General features: G+C 39.3%; 2 protein-coding genes and 2 non-coding genes across 4 annotated transcripts; 2 read left to right on the top strand and 2 right to left on the bottom strand.

Annotated features, from left to right (window-relative positions):
- The first annotated feature begins 4,185 nt into the window (after window positions 1–4,185).
- On the top strand, window positions 4,186–5,733 carry crhb (corticotropin releasing hormone b). Its single transcript, XM_034862630.1, has 2 exons — window positions 4,186–4,433; window positions 4,829–5,733. Exon 2 carries the CDS (start codon window positions 4,849–4,851, stop codon window positions 5,356–5,358), a length of 510 nt encoding a protein of 169 aa, XP_034718521.1. The 5' UTR covers window positions 4,186–4,433; window positions 4,829–4,848; the 3' UTR covers window positions 5,359–5,733.
- Window positions 5,734–6,805: 1,072 nt separating this feature from the next.
- Window positions 6,806–13,489, bottom strand: trim55b (tripartite motif containing 55b). The gene is made up of 8 exons (XM_034862871.1): window positions 13,361–13,489; window positions 12,654–12,823; window positions 10,504–10,681; window positions 10,205–10,300; window positions 8,348–8,581; window positions 8,219–8,241; window positions 7,626–7,750; window positions 6,806–7,539 (listed from the first exon to the last, which is right to left on the bottom strand). Exons 1-8 carry the CDS (start codon window positions 13,487–13,489, stop codon window positions 7,367–7,369), a joined length of 1,128 nt encoding a protein of 375 aa, XP_034718762.1. The 3' UTR covers window positions 6,806–7,366.
- A 1,400-nt stretch (window positions 13,490–14,889) lies between these two features.
- On the bottom strand, window positions 14,890–14,962 carry trnaa-agc. Its single transcript has one exon. It is a non-coding gene; the product is annotated as a tRNA-Ala (tRNA).
- A 382-nt stretch (window positions 14,963–15,344) lies between these two features.
- On the top strand, window positions 15,345–15,430 carry trnay-gua. Its single transcript is given in 2 exon segments — window positions 15,345–15,381; window positions 15,395–15,430. It is a non-coding gene; the product is annotated as a tRNA-Tyr (tRNA).
- The last annotated feature ends 4,391 nt before the right edge of the window (window positions 15,431–19,821 follow it).

Consider the following 19,821-nt stretch of genomic DNA (forward strand, 5'->3'; position numbering starts at 1 on the left):
CCCGGCCCGCATGGGTAAAGGCAACTCGGAGTATCTGCAGCTTCCACTGAGCTAAAACGACAGTTGTCAGGGCATGTTTTAGAGTGCCTTTGTGCCTCTTAACATACAGAAAATGCAATTAAAATGTCTGTGCAACATGAACAGGGCTCTCACGTGAAAACAATATGCGTATTCAACTCAGACATAATTTAAATTCACCTACCCTGTCTCTATCCTGCCGGTAGCTTGCTTGGCATTTTCTCTGCTAGCTGCTAGCCGTTAGCTGCTAGCTGCTGCCCAAGATGTTCAGCCAGGCTTCCGTGATAAACATACATACATACATACATACATACATACATATCAATACACGCGGATCTGCTGCGTGATGATTATCACAGAAGCCTGGCTGAACCTCATGGATGGCAGCTAGTAGCTCACAGCTAGCAGCAAACAGGGGGAGCTAGCTATCGGCAGGATAGGAACAGGGTAGGTGAATTTAAACTATGTCTAAGTTGAAAACGCATATTGTTGTCACGTAAGGGCCCTGTTCATGTTGCACAGACATTTTAATTGAATTTTGTGTCTGTTAAGAAGCACAAATGCTGTCTAAAACTGCAGATACGCTGTCTTGCCTGCATTCATTCGGGTCAAATGGATTTGATCGAAAGTACGCTCATTTTTGTAGCAATTAAGATTAACGTAAAAATTGCCCGGAATTCACCTTTTTAAAAACCTGAAATCATGCACGGAAGCAGAACATTTATTCCCTGAACATAAAACATAAGGATAAAATAATGAAATGGAATTCTTCCCAACATTGCAAGCACACCAAAGATCTTCAGTAGGCCTACACAATATAATAGCAAGGTGCAATCTATAAACATTTCATTTTGTATAAAAAGTAAGATAAACTTCCTGTGTCAGTGCTAAGTAAGAAAGCAGATCATTAATTTTATAGTAGAGGTGTAGCAATAAATGTTATATTTTGAACATCTCAAGCTACACCTTTTTGTCCCGTGAAGTCGTTTGAATCCAAATTTGGACCAGTGACATGGCCTATCACTGAAAACATTTATAGTCCTGTTCCTGTTGTCCTTTTCCACACCAATATATGAAACCTATTTATTTCTGACATAAACCATCTTTGTGCAGTAAAGGGTAACTAGCACACCAAATGTGTGTTATATCCTTTACAAATGCAACATTTATGGTTCTTGTCTGAGTAACCTTTGCTAAAAACGTTTATAAAGGTTTTATACAGATGGAATTATATGTTCTTTAAAAGATTTACGCCTTCATATGAACAAATAGGCTTGGGGCTGAATGCCATAGACAGGAGTGACGTCAGAAAGCAATGAACGCTGGGCTAACATATTGTTAGTTTTTTGTGTTTTAACAGGATTTGTTGATAAGAAAAAGTTAAAGAAACACCAGACATATCCTCTAAATCAATGTATCTGGTACATTATGAATTAGACAGCTGCTTAGATTTAAGTATCCACTATCCAATTTAAAGATAAGCTTTTTTTTTTTTATTAATTAAAGTTAATATATTAGGATATTTACTGTCCTTAATGTAACATTTTAACTGGGAAAATCCAGCCATGATTGTGAACAAATATAAAAGGTGATTTAGACGAACATTAAATATGGTCCCTGCAGACAGGAAATTGGCCTCCGCTATAAACAAGCATTTGGGAAGCCGGTGAGTTGACACCTCTAGAGTTACACAAGATAGATCCATATAGACAGAATGGCCCTTGGGGGTGTCACTGCATTATGGACAGCTTTGCATCACACATTCTCATCCATGCTTTATTGCATGCAAACCATAGGAGAAGCCCAGGGAAGCCATCTCACATTTCATTTATCAAAAGGTAATAATTTCAAGAGCCTCAGAAGATAGTTCATTCTTATTTCAAATGGCTTGCTTAAAAACGTGCATCAAGATTTACAAAAGCTCCTTTTTAAAAGCAGCTGCACTGAAGAATACTTAAACATCAATTAACCCAGAGGGGAACCTGGTCAGCTGCGTTCATTCTGCATAATTGATGAGTCTGTTTAGCCTTAAACTGCCCTGACTGAACATTATCGTACATTTAATTACTTATATCTAGTATGCTGGTTGAATTAACGTTTTGTTTAATTTTGTGTTCAATTGTAAAACCAGAAATGCCATTTCTGTAAAATCTTCCATCTCTTTTTTTCCTAAAATGAAAGGCCAAGCTCTCACTTCTATTAGAGAGGCATTTTTAATGTCTGGACTATAAACCAAAAGGACACCTGAGCTACGGGTCTTAGTGTGGAGCCCTGGGCATTGCAGTCCCAGCAATCAGCACCAGCATACCTGTTCATACTCATTGGAACAGCAAGAGTGACCTTGTTTATTAAAATGAGTCTGTCCAAGTCGAGCAGAACACCAGAAGTATTAGAAAAAGACAGCTCAATACACCAGGGAGAGCTGTCCAATTATTTAGGAAGGGACAGTTTGCAGAGAAGCACTTGTCCCTCCACAGATCGCAATTAGAAAGTCAGATGATTAATTGAAAGAATCTGTTGCCATGGAGAGTTTGCATGTTTGACATTGGTTCTGTGAAATCCTTTCTCAGAACCACTTCAAAGTTCCTGGTATGGAATTCACTTTAACACAAGTCCAGATTTTTATCTAAGCGTTTTATGTTAGGCTATTCTCCACCTGCATTAAGAGGTCAAACACAAAGGTCATATTAAGTGGCAACATCCCAGTTTCCCCAGGGGAATCATTCAAGTTTTATGTAATCTAATCGTCTGAGAGACTCGCCTTAATTGAGGAAACAAAGAGATAACGATTTAAGCCCGAGTCTATTCCGGCGTGGCGTCACAAAAGAGGATTTCTCTCCCAGTGCTCTGTGAAGGGACAGTGATTTGAAAATGAGGTGACATGAGTTGACCACGAGCAGTCACTCTCTCATCTGGCGGTGTTGTCTATTTGTGTCAGCCAACATGTGTTTCTCATGATGGGAGCTGACACCTCGCCCGCAGCAGCATGCATGAACAGCGACAATGTGGAGAGGCTAATAGGAGAAACAATTTTAAGCAGACTGCAAATTACACTCTGAATGATCACCTAAAATGTCTCAAAATAAGATTTAAATTTTCGAAGATGGCAGAAATTCTGAAGAACAATCCCCATTGTACATTTGAGTTACATTTACAAATGTTCTCCTCTTCTCCTCTCTCTTAAATTGACTGTTTTTTATGTTAGTGCACACTGTACAATTTGTGCTCTTACTATAAATCTGCGCGTGCTGCACGTCTGGATTGGAACTAATGTTTTCCCGGGCTGAATGTCTGCGTAAAATGGGTTTACCCTTAGGGATTAATAGAAAGGGTTTTACCACATCGTGAAAGGTGACTTAACAAATATATAGAGTGTATGCTTAAAGTGGAAAAGTGTCAACTTGTTAAACATCATTGGGAATTTCATTGTATTGCACAATAGCTGAACTTAGTGTGAAACAGACCAGTCAGAGTTCTCCTTTTTATCATCAAACTATTCAAGATTCGAATGGCTGATTTTGGATTAAGCTCTCCATCCTGAAAGCGTGGCTTGGCAGTGGGCCCCTTGAGGTGGCCGAGGCACCCAAAGGCAGAAGTGGTGACGTAGGTGCAGCAGTAATGAATCACTGGGAGACGATGCAACTCAGAGATGCACCGCAGATGCACATTCACTGGATACAACACAGGTCAGCTGGGAACCTTCTGTGGAATCATTTGTAAGGTGCAATATCAGTCAGTCCTGCAGATTGCACCAAAAGTACCTGTTGTACCTGCAACTATTTGATGCAATTCCAAGATGGTATAGTCTCTATATTATTTATAATTAGTGCATTATGGCACTGTTAAGGTTGGACATTCGATCAAAAAGAACAGTCACTGTAGTTTGTTATATACTAATTCATTATTTGTCAAGCAAAGCACATTTAAATCTAATTGTGGACACATAAGTAAGAAAATGAGCTGTGACTGAGAAGCAGAAAAAAACATATTTTTAAACTTATCTCGCGTTAATACTCAGTCACTTTTGAATATACGCCTTTCAAACCTGCGCAATTATTGGCAACTAACTCATTCAAGTGAAAATGCCAGCAGGTGTTGCACCTACAGGCCTATTCTGAAAGCACAGTGGCAGACGCTGGTGAACGCGCGCGCACGCTCACATATGACTCATCTCATCTAAACTAAAGCACTTTGTCAGAAGCGTCCATTCACGTTACACACCCATGCAAGAACGCGCAGACTCAATCTCATCTTGTTGCGCGACACTTGTAGTGAGGTCGGCTATATAAGTCCATTCTGAATCTACTCTTTAAGTAACTATATACTTGTTTCTTCAAAGAAGTGAAGGAGGGCGGCATCTCGCCAACTACCTGGCAACCTACAAGGCTCTACTGGACCTCCTCTAAAGATTGAAGGTATGAAAAGCTTCAGTTTAGTTAATGTTTTTCTGCATGAATTCTTTGCCATGTTACATTTTCTTATTTTAACTCACCATTTAGATTTTGTCCTTTAGTAATTGCACTGCATTTTCAAACTTTTTGTCTAATAGTGCAACAACGCAGTAATACTTCCAGTTTATCCATTAATGAGCCAAAATCCAACCTCTCATTACGCGCAAATATTACACATTACGGCCCAATTTACAAAGTATATTTCCTCGAATTACTGTGGATGGAGGTAAATCACTAAATCTCTCAAAATAAGCTCACTTTAGTCATAGTTACATCGCTGTTACATTAATGCGATGCCTGTTTTTACGTGCGTAAAAGTTGGGATGAGAAATAATCCAAGCATTTGTTTTTCTTCTCAGATTCCTGTTGATATCCTGACATGAAGCTCAATTTACTTGGTACCACCTTGATTCTGCTAGTTGCCTTCTTACCGCGCTACGAATGTCGGGCTATTGAGAGCCCTGGCGGTGCCCTGCGCGTCCCTGCTCCCCAAACCCAAAACTCCCAGCCACAGCAGCAGCGGTCTGGCCCCATCCTGGAGCGGCTTGGAGAGGAGTATTTCATCCGACTGGGCAACGGGGACTCTAATTCTTTCCCATCACCGCCCATGTATCCCGGCGGAACACCTGCAATCTACAACAGAGCGTTGCAACTCCAGCTGACGCGGCGTCTTTTGCAAGGGAAAGTTGGAAACATCAGGGCGCTCATAAGCGGCTTCGGGGACCGCGGAGACGAGTCGATGGAGAGAGGAAGGAGGTCCGAAGACCCGCCTATATCCCTGGATCTGACTTTCCACCTGCTGCGGGAAATGATGGAGATGTCCAAGGCGGAACAGCTGGCTCAGCAAGCGCAAAATAACAGAAGAATGATGGAGCTCTTCGGGAAATGAAGACCTCTTCCCAGACGGCCAAAGATCTCCCTTCTCTTTCTTTCTTTTTTGTTGCTACATTTTTACCATCAACACAAAACATGCTGTGTACAATATAGTGCTGCTTTATCACTTTATAATTTAAAGCTTTAACCTCAAACTATGGAGCGTAAACGGCCTTGACTTATACTGATTCGATTGTACCTGGTCATTTTAATGTTGGTATCAAATCTGTAGAAATCACACGTTCTTCATATTTGAGATTAAATGCTTTTGGTTGAGACATGAATTAAAGTTGGCGTTTTGTTTTAGATTATGAAACCCTGTATTTATGATATTTATGTTTGTTAATAAACGTATGTGCAACCAGTCATTTTCTGTTGTGCAAGAGAACGTCTTATATCTATATTTTTTAATAAAAAATTAAAAGCAATGCTTACACTTCTCTGTGGATATCCTTACATGTCAGTTAAGAATAACTCCCAACTATACTTATTTTGCGTGACATATAGATATGTAATCTTACATTGGAGAAATACATATTTACAGTTGGAGAGAGCACAAATGGCCACAGCATCTGGAGTCTTGCCTACACAAATATTGATTAATATAAAAAGTTATTTTCTAACCGATTATAAAAACCTTAAATGGTGTAACCATGGCATTGCTTTGGAGCCAAGTCGTACAAAAATGTATTTACAAAAAAGCACAAAAATGTACCAAAGACGTTTCTAAGGATGCTTTGAAAGCACCTGTAGTCATGGAGGTGAAGGACAGTCATACAGCATCCTTTCTCCTAAACCGTTAATCCTCAAGAAGCATTTTACCAGCAAGAGGCAACCACAGACATCTGAAGGATGCACAACTGTTAGCTAATGAGTGTGAAAGACACTGTGTGTGTGTGTGTGAGAGTATGTACTGATCATTGACCCACAGTGTAACTAAACAAGAGCTGTCGGTGTGAGTCATCCTATTCATTTTGGCCCATTTAACAACTTGGGGCTTCGTGCTGCATGAACCCATTTTTAAAGAATCCAACTCACCGGGAGACGGTGTACAATAATTAGATGAGACTCAGTGGCGGACTATCTCAACAGTGGAGTCACTCCAAGGTGAGACTTTTGCAAGGCAGCAAATATATAACTTAAGGATTGAGGCACGCTGAAGCCTAATATGTACAATAAGTTGCAGGCAGGAATGATATCATGACCATGAACTGTCTGAACAAGCTATACAAATGGCACTAATGCTTTTTCTAGATAGATTCACTTTGACAGAGATAAATTAAAATGACTATGTAAAAGAAATAAAGGGAGGGAGAAAGACAAAACATATGCTGTTTATCTCAAGCCATGCACACACACAGACACACAAATGGGTGAGGGTGTTACACCAAAAAAATTTCATTAGTAGTTTAGACCTGAAGTACAGTGAAAGAGCCAAGATTTGAGAGATAATATGCAGATAATGTGTTTGTACAATCCAGTTTTAATGACACATAATGCGTAATTGTAACATGACAAAGAATACGACACATAACACAGCCTGTTATGTGTGTGAAATACTGAAATGTCACAGTGATATTTTTTAACTACTCATAAAGTTATATCAGTCATAAAAAAGTATACAACATGGAGGAAAACCTGAGGCCTTCTTGTCATGCTTGCTAATGATGCAGTTCAAGCCGCTACATAAAAAATACATCATTTCTGGAACCAATAGAAACCCATGGACTATCTGTCATTTGGTGTATTTAAAAAAAAATAACAGAGAAAAGTATACGATCAGTCAGTATACATTGATGCACGCTAACATAATCAAAATTAAAGACAGGGAAGGGAATTGAAACTTCTGTCTCTTCCTTTAGATCTACCTCAGCTACTCAGACTTTCCCTTCAGCGCAGATCTAAATCTGTCTCACTGTTCCCAGATCTGGGAGAAAAGTATCACAACTGACCTGAAATCAACATCTAGGAGCAAAACATATCTTGCTCCTGATTGAGGTTTTGTCTGGGCCGGCGGCTGACAGCTAGGTGGAGGCAGGGCTCTTGGCTGCGCTTGGGGAGGAGCTACTCTGCTGGGTGGCAGGGGGTTCAACGGAGGCAGCCGTAACAGCACTGCCTCCTGAAACAGTCTGGGCCCCCTCTCCTTCCTCAGTGCCTGCTTCTCCATCCTCATCCTCTTCATCCTCGTCTTCATCCTCTGTAGAAAGAATGCAAAGGGAAATAAAAGTCCAACTGCTACAAGTCGCAACTTTAAGCCGTAACTTGCTGCCATCAAAGACTCACCCTGGGGGAAGTCAAGGCTGCGCAGGGCCTTGCCCTCTTTGTTGAAATCAACAGTGTAATGATCCATATTTTCATAGCCACGCTCAACTTTGTCCAGGTGTGCTGTACTGGATGCCTCTGCAAGCCTGAATACAAAAGGTGTCATTTGCATGATTTATGGAGGGAACGAAATTTACTCACAGACAGACAGACAGACCGACAATGTAACACTTGTTATACGTCATCAGCATGTGATGTTTAGCACATTCCGCAAGTTATTTCAGGATGCTGCATCTAAAGATAATTATTTGTTACATTTCACAGAATTACTTTTGACAGCTGCCAGACAGCAGGTGTGACGTCGCTGCATTAGGCTGAGGGGTTTTTAGGTGCACATGTTAATTTGGTATATTGTTCACATGAATATTAAAAAAAACACAAACAACAAAAGGGAGAAAAACAACAAGTTGTAGTTTTTAATAGTGTTAAGCCAGAAAGGATTTTTTACCTTAAAATGACAATGTGTTATCTTTTTTACATAGCAAACATACTGTATTTCCCCTTACCTATTGCCAGTGTAATTATAGATGCATAAAGACATGTAGGCTACTCACTTTTTGAGGAGAGGCTTTGTGTTCTGAAATAGACAAGAGAAAGAAAGACTAAATATCTATTCAGCTTATACATAAAATATTGGCAATTGTAAACATTTTATATGGAGCCCATTTGGTACCGTCTCTAACCTGTAGAAATAAAGCCATTTCCGGTTCCTCCATGGTCTGGATACCCAACTCCACTATCTTACAACTCTCCTCCAGATGGTCTCCGTACTTCCTGGTCAGTCCCCGGATATAGTTCACCTTCTCATCCTGTTCTGCCGTCACCTTCTGACTCATCTCCCTCTTCTTTGTCTCCAGAACTGAGTATAGCAGGTCAAACTTCTCACACACCAGGGTCTTCTGCCTCCGACCATTCTCCTACACATGCACGAGTGAGAGACGGAAGGAGACACATGTGCACACACAGGGAAAGATTATAACTTTAGAAAGTCCGTTCATAAAAATCATCTAACTGTGGTATGTGAATCATTTCATCATTTCTCCTCCCATTTATCATGTCGATGGGCCAGAGTGCAGCGCACCGCTAAGTGCCTGTACACTGTCAACCCAGATTAAGTTGTAACTTTTTTAGTGGTCACCACTAGTTATTTCATGTTTTGTCAAAAAAACATATTCACCACTAAACCACAAAAGTTAGTAGTTTGTTTGTGATAATCAGCTTAAGTGTGTAGTGCACAGATCATGTTAAGCAGAGATAACTAAAGATGTTTACTTTCTGTATGGAGGGGGGGGGGGGGTCATTTGAACTGTTCTGCGCTGAAGCGGTGCAAAGGCTAATGAAGAAAAAAATGTACAGTATGTTGTGAACGGTTTCTGTCCTAGTTAAAGTCTTTTAAAAATGTTCTGTTAATGTTTTGGGTGTGCATTTATGTTCTGGGTTCAGGGTTCTAGTTTAGTAAGGTTGATTTAGTGTTTGTATTTATTTACATTTATTGTTGCACCAGATTGGAAATCTGTAACTTTCTCTCCTGAGTAAACATTTCCATGCAGTACAACACATTGAAAAATTACAATGTTTTATGAGTATTGTTTAATGTAAACGTTTCTGTTTTTTGGAACAACTGTAATGAATAAATTGTTCTTAAAGTCATTTTGTCATAAAGGAAAAACAACAGTTTTTAGAACAAATTCTTTCTTCACGGTTGATAAGTAGCTTGATGTTATATATTTGATATGTTTCTTTGCATGTTTAAAGCTATAGTGCGTATTTTCTGTCTTCCCACAAAATGAATTCTAAGTAATGTCAACACTGTCGGCACATTCACATGATACAAGCCTTCCGTGATCGTGCACCACCCCTACCACACCTCCACGCAGTTGCTAGTAACCAAAGGGAACACAGAAGATTAAAAAACATGAGGTAATTATCTTCACTCGAGTTTCAGGCAAAATCAGTTTCTGAACATAGCCGTACTGGTAATTATGAGAGAGTTGTGGGGAGCTGATAGTGTTAATTAGTTTGGAATCAACTCACTTGGCAATGGCTTGAATGTAACGGATGTTAATTAATATCAAAAGATTATGCACTAAAACATTAACTAAACATGCTTATTTTAGACAACATGACTCCAGGAAAAAAAAAAATTATATTTACTTCTGATTTTTAGTAATGTCTACTAATGTAAACTTGATTTGTACAAACCTGTTAAGTTTCACCTTGTGTAAAAACTTTCCGCTTTACCCGTTGCCTACGGTTTAAGGCAACGAGTTTCCACCCATATTTCTAGTAAAGTTAACTAATTTGTGATAACAGTGTCGAAGAAAATGTGGAAAACAGAGAGAAAGTGAGACTGTGGCACCAACACTTTAATTTCCCCCTCTCCACCTCTCTGTCTTAAACTTACCGACAGATGAAACCAGACAGAGTTGCAGTGACACACTGTGTCTGTTTAAACGTCTGTGCAGGTGTATTAGTGTGTGCAGAGAGCAAGGCTTGCTGCGTGAGTGAGCGGCCAGGCGCTGCAGCAGTTGCACACTGACCTCTATGGCACGACAGGCTTCCTCAAGCTGACTAATGATGCCTTGCATCCTGTCGTTGTTACCAACCATCATGGCAATCCCGTCACTCAGCTCCGTCTGGGGGACAAGGACATGGCAGAGTAAATACCCGAGACCAAGTGTGATTCAAATCTGGGACGTAGTTAAAATGCGTGTACACGTACTTTATGATGAAACATGGTCCGGTCGAAATTTTCATGATTTACTTTTTAACACAAACCCATGTTTATCTATTATTATATTTGTTATACTCTCATGATTGACAGTATTCATTATCTCACCTTCTTTGTCTGGTAGATGCTGGTGATGGGTGCCACCTCACAGTCTTTGTGAGCTCCAAAGACCTTACACATAGAGCATGTGGGCACACCATGGGTCACGCAGTAAATGTTGATCTTTTCTTCCTCGTGAACATCACACATTGGCATTCCTTCCTTTCTCTCTGGCGCTGGCTTGCTGCTGTTGTGTTTAAAGAAAACAGAGGTATCTTCCTGTCAGGTCGTACATACATTTCAGTGCATATTGATGTGACATATAATGTCAGTTTGAAAATGTCACAAGTACACATCTCAGTAGTTTATTGACTATCCATCAGTCTTGCCTTGCCATGCGCGTGGACTGTCAGCACTGTAATCAATACATAAAGTATTACACTGTGTAGTATATAGGTGTGCTTGCAGGTGTTTAGCGTTATCTTTTTTGAATAACTCACATTGTCGGACAATTTTGTGCCATAAAAATTAATCAAGATATCAGTTAATTGTCCATAAATTATTTTACTTAATCCCACAGTGAGAACAAAGGGGAGTTTGATGTCTAAAAGACATTTTTAGCGAGGTGGGCTCCGATTTGCAGAACACATTTGATCTGCCACGTTCCTCTTTTTTCTTTTACCTACAATTAAGATCAGCACTTAAGGCACACCGTGTCCCTTGGGAGAGGCCTTTGCCCATTCATCTTATCTGGAAGTTATTTACTGTGCAGCCTAAAAACTGTGGTATGGTATCAAGGCTTCATCAGTTCTTGGTGGTATCTGGCTGCTCTGCCCCTCTAAATGAGAGGATCTGGGCCCGCGATTTGCCAGGCCTGAGTATCAATCTCGACTGGCATGCTGTATGGTCTAACATTTTAGAAGTATCACACAATCCAGACCATTGGAAGATTCGTTACAATTTCATAAATAGGACATGTGACAGAAGTGGTTTATTTGGAACTGTCTACAGCGCAGATTAAAGGTGCCCCGGGGAAGACTCTGGACACGTGGCAGTGCATCGCTGACTCTGTGAGGTCAGCACAAGGCTGCAGCTCGGACCTTTAACTCACACACAGGTGTTTGGTCCATTGGCTCATGTCGGTCTGTGTGTGTGTGTCTGTTTATGTACGTGTTTGTGTGTGTCTGTTTCTGCGTGTGTTGTTTTGTCTCCCTCCCTCCTGTCTTCCCTCTCGTTCTTTGTTTCAATGTATTGTTTGTAATTGTTTATCACGGTTTATTTCTTAAATATTTAAAACAAAATACAAAATTAGAAAGAAAAAAAATATTAAAAAAAATAAATAGTTTACCTAATAGTGCCACAACATCTTCATCCAGTATGTATCCAGTATGAGGTTGAGTATCCTGAGTGCAGTGGATCTTATGTCAGACAAGCCTTTCGGCTATACAGCCAACTACTCAGATCAGGGAAATCCTCGATGTAGATTGATGACTAAAACTAGAAACCTCCTGTTATCCACTCCAGCTCTCTGACTCAGAAGCCACTACCACTAAGGCCACAACGGCAACTATTACACTTCCTGCCATCACACAACCACTTCATCTATTATTATTCTTTACTAGCTTCTGTTTAAAGACATCTTCGATAGACAAAGCTATTCTCTGAACTGTAAGGTGATCACTGTTTACTAGTTTACGATTCTATTTAAAAAAAAAGGATTCACAGTATGTAAATGTAGTTACTTTTCCAATTTGTATGTATGTACTGGTATGTATGTATGTATTTATGTATTGGTATGTGTTTATGTTTGTATGTACTGGTATGTATGTATGTATGTACCTTATGTATGTATCTATGTATGTATTAGTATGTATGTATTTATTTGTTATGCCATTTTAACATCCTGTTATGGTGTATGTGTATGTTGTGTGTGATGTCTGTAAGCTATTGGGACCTTGACTTTCCCCTTGGGGCTCATTAAAGTATCTATCTACAGTCTCTATCTATCTATCATGTGATTGCAGTAGACATACAATAAACAATTAAAAATTATGAATCCATTTTTCTAATTCTATTAATCGATTTTGAATCGGTAGAGCTTGAATCGTGATTCAAATACAAATCAAATTTTTTTTTGCACACCCCTACTATTTACTTCTATTTTGTCTTCTAGCAAGAGAAACGGAAGAGAGTGCATCTATGTGTCTGATCTGTTTCACCTGCTGGACTCCTGTTTGAACATGTCAATGATGTTCTCAACCAACAGGTTTCTTTGCAGCCCGTAAACACCGTGCCTGTCCAGAACCACCTCATGTCTGCAGGACGGGCATCGGAAGCGGCCACCAGACGTCAACGAGCCACCTCTCGTTGGAAGGTATGGGTTTGAAGCCTGTAAATAATTCAGTAAACAGTTCAAACCTCAAATTTAGTATGATGGTTTTAACTTTTAAATCAGTCTCATTTGCAAAAATAAAATAAAATTGTTTCACTTAACAATTGTTTCCCTCATAATACAAAAGTGAAAACCCATCAAAAATATTAAACTGCACTGCTATCTCTCCCTAAACAACAATTAAACCAATTACATTACCTAAGCTTTCAATGAGTTTTGAGACTGGTAATGATGAATTATAGTATTATTGTTTGTAAACACAGCTTTCCCTAAGTGATCAGTTGGGAGACAAAGAATGCTGAATTGCGGTTTAAAACTGTCTAATTATATGATAATATCACATACATGTACTCTTTGTTGTCCTAACAGTTACTGGTTTGGCCTTTAATGCATAACAAAAATAGGGAAGTTCATAAAAACATAGGCTGTTAGTTGGAGATGCAAATATAAAACAAAAATTGTGTTCTTTAAGTGTATACATACGTTCTCCCTAGTGCTAAAAAATAATCAGTGGCATTTTTTTCAGTTTCTTACCTGGAAAACATCATTGGCACATTTTCGACAGAGGTTGTGCTGGCAGGGTAGGATGACGACAGGCTTTGTAAACATTTCCAGACATATGGGACAAATCAGCTGTTTCTCCAAGTTATCCATGGTATTCATTTCTGCCAAACGCTTTTACCAAGACATACAACAATGCAAGAATTAGTAAGACCAGTAAACTGGTAAAGTTAATAAGTCCTTTTCTGAAAGCAATCTCCAGTAGGAGAGTAGGCCTGCTGCTCTTGGCCTAGCGGGTGTGGGTTCCTATCGCGCTGGTGTCAGTTCTGTTTTTAGAAGCTATTGCTGTCACGTCAAAGGTTGCCATTTTTACCTTGCCCATATTTGAAACTGGGCTCGGGCAATACTGAACAGCTGCCTACTAAACTCTACATCCTCCTCTACACTGCTTTCAGAGGTGACTTGGTGCCTGTGCAGTGTATGTAAGTGAAGGCCTTACATGACATCTATAGCCAGAACGCAGTTACGTTGTTGCAAATCTGTGACAAAGGGATGTCGAGGCTTCTAGATAACTATGGGGTTAGCTCAGTAAAATGTAGCATCAGCAACATGTTCAAAATTAATGATATATTTTCCCGCGGTCACTAAGCATATGATTGATTTAATGATACATCCATGCTTAAGTTTTCCTACTATGAACAGACAAAGTTATAGAAATGTGCTAAACTATGATATAAACATATTTTTAAGGTTTACGGTCTGGTAAACGTTACCTTCGTATTAATACTTACTCTTTAGCATTACGTTCATGCTAACTTTACTTCTAGATAACCGTTAGAAACGCGTTGTTGTAGATCCCACGTAACTTCTAGGCAAGCGCTAGCCATCTTGTTGGGCATGACCTTCCTTCTGATTGGCTAGTAGTCGTTACCTTCGTTGGGATTGGGAACCATAGACAGTTAGAAAAGCTAGACAAGAGGTTTCGTTTTTAGATCAGTCTGAAAAAGTGTTAAAAAAAGAATATCAGGGTAAGCCAATCAGAGGCAGAACAAGGTAGAGTAGAGCGGGGCATGCCTTACATACAAAAAATACTTGCATCCAAATATCCAAATAAGCGATATCCGTACGAACTTCGAGGCAGCAAAGAAGCAAGGGCTGATGCATATGTTCGTTAAAAGGTAAATTATCTTATACCATATGTTACCGAATTACAAACAACTGAAAGGGAACGGTATGTTCAACAACATTAAAAAACATTATGTCGTCTATTAAATTTGTAACGCTAGCGGTTAGCTAGCTAGTTAGCAAGTTTTTGTTTCATAGCTAGCTAGCTAGCTACCACTAACGTCAGCATCCCTGCTAGATAGCTAGGTTAGTTCTTTGCACTTGGGCAGCCAGCTAAACTAATGCTAGCTTACCATCTATAAGATTTGTGGTTGTGACCGACCATCGTTGTGTGCGTAACTCTATCATTAAAAATATCAGTAAATCAAAACTTATAACACCACGGGCTTTTCTGATTTCCATCATCAATGTGGTCCGTTGAAAAAAAAAAGATTCTTTGGAGAATGCGGGCATCGATCCCGCTACCTCTCGCATGCTAAGCGAGCGCTCTACCATTTGAGCTAATTCCCCTTACAGTCATCAGTCGTGGTTTGACAATTTCAGCTGTAAGGGACAGATGGCATTTTTGGTGTTACACTCTATCTTATTCTCTACTAGCAACTGAATTTTAACGTCCAAGAACAAATGTAATTATGTAGCAGTAAATGATGATTTTCCAAGACGCTTGTTTTGTTATTTACTGTTTTTACTATTGACGTTACGTTTATGACATAGCTACAACTCAGACTAACAGCAACTTGTTCACCCCAGCCTTAACAATCTAACTGGAGCGGACGCTATTTTTCGCCGAGTACAGCGAAGCCGTTGGTTCAAGATCCATTTGTCCACAGGCTTATACATAGGATAACAAGACACTATTTTTAAAGATATGTCACGATGAACGAGCATGCTCCCTTCGATAGCTCAGTTGGTAGAGCGGAGGACTGTAGTGGAAACATAGTAATCCTTAGGTCGCTGGTTCGAATCCGGCTCGAAGGAGTGAATTTTTTTTCGCTATTTGGCACTATTCCGTAATTGTGCCAACGTGTCTTTCTAATGGCAGTGTTATCCATCTATAGTGTCATCAAACTGTATACTCTTTTGTGTTACACAAACAGACCTTAACTGCTTATACAAGTTAGTGATGTTATTTACAATTTCAGAAGTAAACTAAATGGTGTGTTTTTTGAAAAACATCTACGATCCCTACACTTGAGAGGGTAAACAGCAGTTGTTTTTTGCTTTTTTTAAATACTTTCTTTTTGGCCATTAATACAGCCATATTCCTGAACTCGCAGTATAAAGAGTTCACAGCCTGAAAATAAACTAATGAATTAGCCAAGAAAGGGAAATGAAAGACAACCTTTACAAAAATTAACAATAAAATAAGAAACAAAAGAGAGAAAAGACATGTAGCACATTCAAAAGCAATTTCTGTGTGTGTTTCTAGCTAGCGTGTAGCTCATTGATGTTCTTTTGTTCTCCAAATTTCTGCATTTACAAACTTAAGGCAAATAACTATCTTGCTTGGGAGAAGATGAAATGTAGTGTCTAACATATCGCTATTTTGTGTTCTTCTGATAATACAGATTATATTCAGAAAGTAGATGGAAATATCCTATTTACTAATTGCCATAACTGTTCTCTGCTAACCTGGCAGTCTGAGTTTTTCCACTGTCAGACAAGAGCGAATGCAATACCGCCCCCTCTCCAGGAACCATCACCTTATTGTGGTGGAGATGTTGTATGTCCCTATGAACCTGCAGACTGGGTTGTCAGGAGCCTGGTGCTCCTGGTAGGGTCTTTAATGATAGTGGTCTCAGGGGCTAGACTAAGAATGGTTCAAAAAGCCCAGCACAGAGGAAGCCCAACCGCTGGGGTCAGGTGTGCTGCCACATGGGCGGCAGTGAAGGTCAGGGGCCCGGCAGTGATGGAGTGCTGGAGTTAATTTCATGCATGTGTATGAGTGTTTCAATTTATTTACATACAATTGTGGGGCCTGAATGTCTTATCAATATCTTTTCAGATGAAGAAAATCCTTTAAAGTGAGGATATTTGTCGGGTCATCACAGGTTAAGTGAAAACATTTTTGAGTTCAAAACCCAATAGTTTTTAAGTTTTATGATGTGTTTCAAAAACGTGTCAAAGGTACAGCATATAAATGATTGATGCTGTTATTGAAGTTATTTTTATTGACCAAACTGTATGTGTTGTTTTTTTTCTCAGGTGGAATCTCACCTAAAAAATATATTGTTTGTTTGTGCCCATACGGGTGTACTACTACATTGAACTACATACCCAGGGAGCTGTACTGGTTGTCAATTTCTCCTCCTGGTGCCATATGACAGTAATGAGTAGGTAAGACACTACACAGTTTAAGGTGTTTTATTGCAAATGGTTAGCATTGAGTCAAATAACATTGTTTGGGTTGAAAATTTGATTCAAAGCGACTGAGATATCTGGAGCACTTTGGGTTTCAGTGTCTTGTTCAATGACATGTCCATATGTATAGACAGGAGCAGCCCGGGATCAAACTACTTATAATCAATTCATGAACGACCCTGTAAACTAGCAGAGGTACTGCCCCCGTGTAGTTACATTACTCAGGCGGTTTTCCATTTTTAAGCTTCTTAGAATCCATTGGTATTTTCAACAAATGTCATTATTCTGTTTTTTTTCTGTGATTATGTTATGATTTAAGACAGTATGGAAGTCTCTGTCAGTACACAGGATCCTCAAAGTTCTGGTGGCTTATGACCCATCTGAGCATACCTAATGTGGTTTTTGATCACACTTTTTCTCTGACTCATACAAAATGACATCTGGCTTCCTTGCAACTCTATTCCCTTTATAAAAAGGCCACGTGCCTATGCACAAAATGCTTTTCACACAGTCACGTCAGAGTCAGTGAATCATATTTAAACATTTTAGAAATGTTATCACTGAAAATGGATCTCTTTGTTTTATTTAGTTTCCACCCAGGGACAATAGACCACATTGGGAATCAAAAATTACATACATATCCAACACTTAACAGTAAAGTTTCTATGACTTGTGATTTGTAAATCTCTGAACATGTAGCATGTATTTTGGCTTTTGCCAGCCTTTTTGTTTTTATCTTTTTCTTGTGGTCTACAGAAAATGTTTTCTCATTACTTTGTGATGCTGTGGGCTCACCAAGTCATTCAGTTTTAATTAGTAGTCTTCAAAAAGGCAAAACTTGTGTGTTTACATATTTATTAACAACCAAAGACTGCTCAAATGCTCACCATTTAGATGACTCAATTAAGAAGATGTTCTGGGTTATGTCTTTGTGATTGAAATTAATTCAGAATTTTTTAGCCATTACTGTCTGACTCATAATATTGCAGTGTCTGTTGGTAAAAGGGCAATCAAGATTGAAGATTGACAAATTAAGAGCAGTATGAAGATTGCTTGACAGTGAAAAGCCAATGTGAATGCCAGCCAGAAGCTGCCACTTTAAAGAGCTCAGTGTGACCCTCCTATTCATCTGTTTTGCTCAGTGGTTGGTACATAGTGTTTCAGTTATATAGTAAAAGGCGTTGCAGGTAACTGTCAAAGGCCACAAAATACACACACGGACTCACACACAACCCCACATAAAGGTCTACAAGCTCATACGCATTATAAAAGTGTATATGGAACCAGAATAGGGAGCAGAGCAAAGGGTGCCATCTGTTCTCTTGTATGAATATTTCAGTTAGGTTGAAGTCATATTGTATTCATACAGATGGTAGGAAGTCATTGCTTCTTTGTAAGCATTCTCAGATAATGTGGTCTGTGTTCTGCTTTTTCACATTTGTCCTAAAGAGACACTGAAGGGAAATTCTTCATCTCAAAGCATCACTTAGGATGTAATCGGTGATCAGTACTAACATATCCTAAACAACTATAAATACTGTCACCTTGCTGCAAAGTTAGTCCTGTGGAAAACGTCTACTAGTATTTTTTGAAATGATCAGTAATTCAATGTGGACTTCCTTTGGATAAACACGCATACTTAAAGGTAATAACATATCGTTATGGTAAAAGTGTCTAATTTAAATATCAGGAGACATCACTGTTATTATCATAATTGGTATTTCCCATGTTATTTTTGGGAGGTCAAGGGCAGAGTTGAATCTTGATATTTTCTTTTGGATAGTGAAAATAATCAGTAAATAATTAAAAGTAGAATTAGTTATAATTAATAATTATTAATTTATTTTTTCTACTATTATGGGCTAACAGTTAACATAGAAACAATCAGAAATACATTTAAATGCCCTCTGTAAATAAAGGGTATTACTTGCTGCCACTAGTAGGGGCAGTAAATTACAACTGGACCTACTTTCACTTAACTACGGAGCCTTAAGGTCTAGAAACAATCAGATGTCCGTGATCTGTGTAACAACAGTACATTGGAACGTTTGCCTTTAACAGAGCGACAGTTCTAACCTAGTATACCATCATTACTGAGATTAAACTACATTCTCGAAACTGAAACATAACTTTTGCAGCGCACATGATCAGATGCGCAATATTAGCTCACACATAAAATAGCTTGTAAATTAGCCTACTGTTGCTAACGTACATTCATAAATCCTACATAAGATCGTCGTCAGACTTAATTGTTGATGCACGCACACGGTAGCATCCACAAAGTTAGTCCTACAAGGGGATAAAGGAAAGTGTGATAGCGTTTAACGTTGACGCCTTTTCTCTCTCGATCGAGATTGCTATGTCCAAGCCGATCAGAGCATGACCTTACCGCATGCTGATACTTTACTTGGCCAGGTAGAGCGAGCTACTATACTGACAGGGAGAGAGAGACTTTATCACTACAAATAGGTTGCACGTAAGGGGGTGAAGTAGCTTCCACTTAAGGGGCAGCATAGCGCAAAGCCCGACGCAAGTGTCTTTGCTAGTTAAAGACTGACGATGTTTTCAATTTCCCGTCCACTAGGATTAAGTGTGTCTGACAGGGTGGGGGGCGTGTTATCTCGATGGTGGCTCTCCATTGTGATGCCAGTCAACTATCACGATGGACGATATCATCGTCCATCTGCAAAACCCTACGACTTTCATTACTCGCTGCCCGATTCTTAATCTTGTGGATTTGGGTCTGGATTTCCCGGCTAGGAGAAAGGTGCTTTCTGATCAGTTTTCCCCTTAAAATTTTTAGACTATGAGCTTCTTCCTTGTCCACCTGCAAGACTTCCCCAATGGCCTCTTGTGTGCAGATCCAGAACAGATTAGAGATCTTCCCCTTAAGGCACAATTACTTTTTTCTTAGTTCTGACATCCTTCTGTATCATTACCTGCTAAATAGAAGCCAGGTAAGTGACTACATGTACTGAAATCTAACCAGGCATTACATGATAATTTGT

This window comes from Etheostoma cragini, chromosome 22 (genome assembly GCF_013103735.1).
Source record: "Etheostoma cragini isolate CJK2018 chromosome 22, CSU_Ecrag_1.0, whole genome shotgun sequence".
In the NCBI taxonomy this organism is placed as follows: domain Eukaryota; kingdom Metazoa; phylum Chordata; class Actinopteri; order Perciformes; family Percidae; genus Etheostoma; species Etheostoma cragini.

Bases quoted from the DNA above. Each gene is read 5' to 3' on its own strand.
- crhb (XM_034862630.1), top strand. From the start codon at position 4,849: ATGAAGCTCAATTTACTTGGTACCACCTTGATTCTGCTAGTTGCCTTC.
- trim55b (XM_034862871.1), bottom strand. From the start codon at position 13,489: ATGAATACCATGGATAACTTGGAGAAACAGCTGATTTGTCCCATATGT. The intron at 12,824-13,360 runs GTAAGAAACTGA...AATTATTTACAG, and splicing joins GTGCCAATGATGTTTTCCAG to GCTTCAAACCCATACCTTCC. The intron at 10,301-10,503 runs GTGAGATAATGA...CTTGTCCCCCAG, and splicing joins GCATCTACCAGACAAAGAAG to ACGGAGCTGAGTGACGGGAT.